Raw genomic sequence first — 8132 nt, 5'->3', positions numbered from 1 at the left:
ATGCAGTTTAATGTGGATAAGTGTGAGGTTATCCACTTTGGTGGTAAGAATAGGAAGGCAGATTATTATCTGAATGGTGTCAAGTTAGGAAAAGGGGACGTACAACGAGATCTGGGTGTCCTAGTGCATCAGTCACTGAAAGTAAGCATGCAGGTACAGGAGGCAGTGAAGAAAGCCAATGGAATGTTGGCCTTCATAACAAGAGGAGTTGAGTATAGGAGCAAAGAGGTCATTCTGCAGTTGTACAGGGCCCTAGTGAGACCGCACCTGAGGTACTGTGTGCAGTTTTGGTCTCCAAATTTGAGGAAGGACATTCTTGCTATTGAGGGAGTGCAGCATAGGTTTACTAGGTTAATTCCCGGAATGGCGGGACTGTCATATGTTGGAAAAACTGGAGCGGCTAGGCTTGTATACATTGGAATTTAGAAGGATGAGAGGGGATCTTATCGAAACATAAGATTATTAAGGGGTTGGGCATGTTAGAGGCAGGAAACATGTTCCCAATGTTGGGGGAGTCCAGAACCATGAGCCACAGTTTAAGAACGGAGATGAGGAAAAACTTTTTCAGTCAGAGAGTTGTAAATCTGTGTAATTCTCTGCCTCAGAAGGCAGTGGAGGCCAATTCTCTGAATGCATTCAAGCGAGTGCTTGATAGAGCACTTAAGGATAGCAGAGTCAGGGGGTATGGGGAGAAGGCAGGAACAGGGTACTGATTGAGAATGATCAGCCATGATCACATTGAATAGTGGTGCTGGCTCGAAGGGCTGAATGGCCTACTCCTGCACCTATTGTCTATTGTCTATTGACAGGTATATGGGTGGGAAAGGTTTAGAAGGAAATGGGCCAAATCAGGCAGGTGGGACTTGTGTAGATGGGGCATCTTGGTCGGCATGGGCAAGTTGGGCCGAAGGGCCTGTTTTCATGCTGTTTTCATGCTGTTTTCATGACTCTCTATACTAGGATGCTAATAGACAGAATGATCACATAGCAGATGAAGATAACTGAGAGAAGTTTAAAGGGGGAAACCTGAGGAGTGGTAATACAAAATTGGTACAAAGGTTGGTGGCAGGGATAGAGGGGTGCAAGAATAGGGATGGCAAATGGCGTGTGTGCAGAAACCCTGACATAGATGGCACAACTGGAAAAGCCTGATAAAAATGTATAGGATTTCAAATCTTATTTATCGTTGCAATGGAGTACAAAAGCAACATTGCAATGCTAAATAGTTCAAATACACTCTTTAGCCCTAGTCCATATTTTAGGAAGAACAAGGTCTAAGAAAGAAGGTGGAAAAGATTTACTAAAATGATATTGACATCAAATATGTTGGAGAGCCAAGTGAAGCAATGGTTGCTTAGAGTTTATCCAGCATAATATCTGTGACCATAGAATGACCATAAGACCATAGACCATAAGACCAAGGAGTAGAATAAGGCCACTTGACACATTGAGTCTATACCACCATTCAATCATGACAGATCTATTTTTAACTCTCGACGACAATACTAATCAAGAACCTACTCATTTGCGCTTTAAAAATGCCTAATGTCGGTCTCCACAGCCATCTGTGGCAATGAATTCCACAGATTCACCACACTCTGCCTAAAGAAATTCTTCCTCATCTCCATTCTAAAGATACGTCCTTTTGTTCTCAGGCTGCATCCTCTGGTTCGAGACTCTCCCCATAACCGGAAACATCCTTTCCATGCCTACTTTCACTAGGCCTTTAATTATCTGGTAGATTTCAATGAGATGCCTCATCTTTCAAACACTTCTCATACATTAACGCAATCATCCCCAAGATCATTCTCGTAAACCTCCTCTGAACCCTCTTCAATGATAGTGCATCCTTCCTCAGATAAAGGCCCCACGATTGCTCACAATATTCCAAATGTGATCTCACCAGTGCCTTATAAAGCTTCAGCATTACATTTTTGCTTTTACATGCCAATCCCCTCAAAATGAATATGAGCATTGCATTTGGCTTCCTTACCGCTGGCTCATCCTTCAAATCATCCTGCACCATCTAGAGCTTTCAATCCTCCAGTACATATATCCAATGAAAGGTGTACTATACAGAAGCACAAACTGCTTGCAAAGTCTTTGCAACCCTGAACCACAAGCTGTGCACAAAACGGCATTCTTTTGCAGAAAGAACAAAGGGTTGAAGTTTGAGAATTTCTACGCCTTGTGCCTTTTCCTATATTTCAATTTATGGGAGCCCATTTTTCTATTTGTATTGAATTCTTAGTTTGTATTTTATATGGAAATCCAATTGTGGAAGTGTTTTAAAAATATGCTTTATGTTTATACAGACTAAAACAGTTAATCTCAATCAAAATAACATTTTCACTTGCAGTTGGAATTCAGATAGACCACGAGACCGAAGAGGAGGAAGATGATGGTAAGACAAACAATTGCTACTTTTCACAATCGATACCAGTGACCATTTTTATTTGGCCTTCTAAAAACGAAAGTTCAAAGAATTCTAAGTGATGACAGCATCCTCAATAGTAAAACATAAAGTACTGGAGTAACTCAGCCAGTGAGGCAGCATCTGTGGAGAGAATGGGTAGGACTCTTCTGACCTGACCTGAATCATCGCCTCCTCTTTCGCTCCACAGATGTGATCCACCTATCACTTGCCAGACTTTGTCTTGCCCCATCTTTCTTTTCTAGCTTTCTCCCCACGCCATATTAATTGTAGTAGTGGAGAGATAGGTAGAAAAGAGAGGTAGTGGCAGGATAAAGCCTGGCAAATGATGAGTGGATGCAGGGGAGGGGAGGGGAGGGGAGGGGAGGGGAGGGTTGACTGGCAGATTAGTGGAGTAAGTCACAAAAGTTAGAGATGAAAAGGAGACAAAAGGGTGTCAGATTAAGCGAGTAGTGAAATGTAAATTCAGAGGGTGATCTGAATTTGTGAAAAATTCTATATTGATTAATATCATTAATTTTTGTAACACAATGGAACATAGTTTCAACTAGGTCCATTGCTTCAACCAGGCAATTACCTAAACTAATTACACATGTAAGTTAAAATTACACCCAGAACAATTAACGAGTGGTTTACTCAAAATCGAGTTTACCCAAATGGATGTAAACCATAAATGTAGTTTAATTTTCTTTTACACACTAAAATATGCCATCTGTGCTTATTTTGATCTTTCCAGTTATTCTCCACTTTGACAATCTCTTCCTCTTCTGAAAATGTAGAAAGTTGCTGAAGTTTGGTTTTGTGACTATTGGGCATATATCCCAAGGATTTGCAGGTCATCAGATATCCTATTTGTCGATTGAGTTATGATACGAATTTCTAAGTTTCCCACTTTTATTGTTATGTTTTGATTGATGTAGAAGAAGAGGAGGATGAAAAGAAAGGAAGGCAACAGAAGAGCAGAAACTGGCCTGAGGCATCTGAGGATGAAGAAGATGGTTCAGAGGAAGCTGCCAAACCCAAAAGAAGAAACAATAGGCGGAGACCCCCAGTTCAGAATGGAAATAAACAGAGATACAAGAACAATAGTCATGAAAGCGACGAAGAAGAAGATGATGATGATGATGAAGAAGAAGAGGAAAGCAAAAAAGGGGGAGCTAGAAATTCAAGGGTAAAAGCAAGAAACAATAGGAATAACAGAAAGGGGGAAAGTGACAATGACAGTGAACCAAAGGGAAAAAATGCGATAACAAAAAGGACCCCAGCCCACGGTAATAATAGAAACAATGTGAACAAGAAGCAGAAAGATGAAGATAATAAGAAGGAAAAACAAGGAAACAAAAAAGGTGATAAGAAGGGTGAAAGACGTAATGGAAAAAAGAAAGGCACATCCTCCAGGTACTTGGTTCTTGTTTACTGTATGAGGACATTGCCCTTATATTGCACAGATATTAAATTAATTTTATTGAAAGAAGAATTTGAATGCGAGGAATTAGTAATTGTGAGTGCTATTTTCTATTCCATGATGCTGAGTCCATACATTTACAGAACTGAATTTATATTCTGAAATATCCTACATCATAAAGCACAAAATAAGAACCAAAAATTTAATTGGGAGAGAAATAATCAAGAAAGGTAGTATATTTTAAGTTTGAATAAGGAAACGGGGATGAAAGAAAACCATTTGACTCATTTTATGCTTTGAATTTATTTTGTAATTATGGTCATGGGAAGTAGTTAATGAACAAAGTCTAACATTTCCAACACAAGAAAGTACAATAAAACAAGTCTCTTGACACTCTTGCTTTCTGTCTATACTTATAATGCCCCCAAAGATGTTTACGTTTTAAGGTATAACAGCAAAATGTGAATCTGGAGGATTTGCATCTTGCAATGATCAAGCACATTTTTAAAGTGTTAAGTAAAATAGTAAATATTGGAAATACATTGTACATTTGTCAGTGTGGTGTATTGGATGTTGACTTCTTACTTGTACTGACTGAGAATCTTAACTTAAAACATTTTAATTTTTCTTTTAAAATGCTGTCAAAAGATATTGTGAGCTTCCATCATCTTCTCTGTAACATTCAATTTAGAATACATGGTATATTTGAATTAATTAAATAAACTCACTAGCTTGTGCCAGACATTATTCATATGAGTTACACAGTAGCCCAAAGTATGTAAATCTTGATGTACTCATAGTCATAGAGTCATGTAGCATGGAAATGGGCCCTTTGGCCCAACTCATAATGCCAACCAAGATGCCCTATCTAATCTGGTCCCATTTGCTGACATTTGGCCCATATCTCTCTAAACCTTTCCTAACAATGTACCTGTCCAAGTGTCTTTTAAATCCTGCCACAACTACATTCTCTGATAGCTCGTCCCATATACCCACCACCATCTGTGAGAGCAGAACTGCCTGGTGTTGAGTGGATGGAATAAATCAATGAGCAGCACAAGAAAAGCATGTTATTTAATTTTTGTATATTATTTTTTTCTGCTTTAGCCATAATCTAACCAAATATGAATTGTCAGCTGGACTTTATGGTGTAATAACAACTTTGGGGTTTCGATGCATGCATAAATATTGCCCTCAAAATACACTACTGAGAAGGTTCTGATACTGGAGTCCTCAAGAAGTTCCATATGTCTACAATAAATAGGAAACCAGAGCTTCATACCCTATACTTACTGTATAAACCCATCTGAAATTTTACTGCCTGTTCTGAAGAGAAACAATTCTGCCTGATATGAATGGGAAATATCTTCAGCCATACCTTTTTTACTTTAAAAAATGTGAATGATCTGATAATTCAGATAATTTTCAGTGTGCTTCAAGGTGCATAACATGTCTAGAACATTTTAATCTTAATAAGTGGCTTTTAAATATTTCAACTCATTTTTTTGATCTTTTCTTGTGCAACTGTTTTTTGATCTTTTCTTGTGCTTTGAATTTTACATTGTGTTAAAATATTTGTTTTATTAGTATTTGAATGCTTCAGAAATCTATAGAATACTTGTAAAAGATTCAAAGGCTTACAATTTGTGCTAAGTTTGGATTTGAGGCTCAGTTTACAGTATTTCTTCTCTAAATCTTTTCAGCAGAAATAGGTTTCGATATTCCTACCATGATGGTTCTGGTGCAGATGGCCTAATCACATGTAGGACCTTGCTGGGGAGAATAATCTCAACAGTTATTTGCAAGCTTAATATTAACATTTGCAGCAGCTTGTCAGTGCACACCAAAGTTTATGCTGTTTAATTAATCGCTAAATAAACTCGATGCATTATTAGAAATTTATAAAACTTTGGTTGGGATGCATTTGGAGTATTGTATGCAGTTCTGGTCACCCCCACACAGGAAGGATATGAAGGCTTTGGAAAGGGTGCAGAGGAGGCTTACCAGAATGGTGCATAGATTAGAGGGCAAAACAGGGAGAGGTTGGACAGACATTTATTACTTTCTCTGGAATACTGGAGGTTTAGCGGAGACCTGATAGAAGTGTGTAAAATTATGAGAGCATAGATAGGGTAGACAGTCAGAATCTTTTTCCCAGCATGGAAATATCAAATACTAGAGGGCATAGCTTTAGGATGAGAGGCGCAAAGATTAAAGGGGATGTGCAGGGAAAGCTTTTTACACAGAGTAGTGAGTGCCCGCTATGCACTGTCGATGGTTGTGGTGGAGGCAAACACAATTGTGGCATTTGAGAGACTTTTGGATAGGCACATGGGTAGGTGAGAAATGGAGAGATATGAGCTAAAGCAGGTCAATAAGAATTGATCTTGGCATCATGTCCAGCACAGACTCTGTGGCCTGTTTCTGTGCTGTACTGCTCTATGTTCTATATTATTTAGACATTATTTAGACAGTAATGTCTACAAAGCTTCTGTTCATTCTTTTCAGCTAATATATCAAATTTATACGCTGATTTAAGCAAATTTTATGAGTATAGGTTAGCAGTGGGCAAGATTGACTCAAGGCTTTGGCTTGTTAAAAGAAATGGAAGGAAAGTCCAGTGGGTTCTGCAGGAACGTTCAACCCCGTCAATAAATGTTGCTATTTTTAGTTCATCCAGCAATTGTTAATGCCCACATAACAGAGTTGAAAATCTATCCTAATAATTCCCCCGATAACAGCTAGAACTTGAAGTATTTACAAACGTGACATTCCTTTTTTTTTGGTGCAGCTCATCATCAGATTCATCAAACAGTGAAGATTCTCTGTCAGAGGGGGAACTTGCCAAGGTTTTGGAAGAAGTGGAAGAGAAAAAGAAGCTAATAGCAACCATACGGAATAAAGCCTGGCGTATGAAAAGAAAACTTACAAAATTAAAGTAACTGATTTGCAGTTTAGGTTAATAATTAAATAATCATAAGTGCTGTAATTAAATTGATGTCTTGCAGAATTTGATAACCAATAATTTGGATAAACCTGTTTCAAATAAAATAAACAAATAATGCAAAACAAGCCTAGCTCCATTAACATGGATCTTTTATATCGGCACACTGATATGCAGGGAGCAGAGGGACTTGGATCATGTGCAGGCAGATGAGATTAGTTTATCTTGGCGTTATGTCAAGCACAATCAATGTGTGCTGAACAGTCCGTTCCTGTGCTGTACAGCTCTATGTTCTGTGTTCTAACATAATTTTTCTCTACGATCATTTGGGATTTATTTACACAGTGCACATGTAGTAACCTAATACTAATAAGTGAATCTAATTTTAAAGAAATCGATTTTGAAATTGTCCTCTGTAAATATTAGTGTGTAAATATGCTTGTATGAAATTCTTTCATCATTATTTTATTTTATTTGAGATATGAGTGTATTAATTCAAATAATGTGCATGAGTCTATAATACAAATCTGCTATCTTTTGTATGGTTATATTTGAACAAATTGATTTTACAGTAAATTTATTTTGAAAAAGAAATCCTTAAAGCAGCTGAAAATTGAAATGGTTAAGCAATCCAGAGATTACTTTAGTCCGGAAACATATTAAGACTTGTTCATTGTGAAATGGCATGTTAATTAGTTTTTGCCTAAAAGGGAAGAAAATGTGGTATTTACAAGCAAAATCAATCTTTAGATTATAGTAAGAAGTATCTGTGTATTTGTTTAGTTCAGATGAACCTTTGCATTAGTGATCAGAAGACCCTCTTTATTAGCCATCTTCAATAGAAGGCATTAGAGGGCGCAATACAAATCATTGATTTATTGAGAAGACAGGTTAGTGTGAAATAGATTGAAAAATTAATTAGGTATCCATATCCCAACCTGCACAAGTCCTTCTGTAGACTCCCTGCTTCCTCATCACTACCTGTCACTCCACCTATCTTTGTATCATCCGCAAACTTAGCCACAAAGCCATCAATGCCATCATCCAGATCATGAACATTTAACTTGAAAAGTAATGGACCCAACAGTGACCCTTGCAGAGTACTAGCTGCCAACCAGAAAAGCTCCCCTTTATTCCCACTCTTTGCCTTCCAATTTACTATCCTTGCTTGTACCTTGCCTCTAATACCATGGGCTCCTACCTTGTTTAGCAGCCTCACATGCGGCTCCTTCCTTAAGTTTATCAGTAAATTATCAGTATTGGTTTATTATGGTCACGTATATTAAAATACAATGAAAAACTTGTGTGCTATTGAGAAGGCCTTCTGAAAAGCCAAGTAAATTCACTCA

The 8132-nt window shown here is 37.8% G+C and overlaps 1 protein-coding gene across 1 annotated transcript in view; it reads left to right on the top strand.

The window, feature by feature from the left end:
• LOC144590907 (transmembrane channel-like protein 2-A) overlaps window positions 1–8132 on the top strand; it is a gene marked incomplete at its 3' end in the record, with an annotated part of 52887 nt that overhangs the window by 3680 nt on the left and 41075 nt on the right. Inside the window, exons 2-4 of the mRNA XM_078395270.1 lie at window positions 2360–2404; window positions 3355–3832; window positions 6631–6777. Of these exons, the coding sequence (XP_078251396.1) occupies window positions 2360–2404; window positions 3355–3832; window positions 6631–6777 (670 nt within the window). The remainder of the gene's footprint in view (window positions 1–2359; window positions 2405–3354; window positions 3833–6630; window positions 6778–8132) is intronic.

Source organism: Rhinoraja longicauda, unplaced genomic scaffold (genome assembly GCF_053455715.1).
Source record: "Rhinoraja longicauda isolate Sanriku21f unplaced genomic scaffold, sRhiLon1.1 Scf000389, whole genome shotgun sequence".
Classification (NCBI taxonomy): domain Eukaryota; kingdom Metazoa; phylum Chordata; class Chondrichthyes; order Rajiformes; family Arhynchobatidae; genus Rhinoraja; species Rhinoraja longicauda.
Note: the sequence above shows the minus strand (reverse complement) of the source record. Positions and strands in the feature narration are given on the sequence as shown.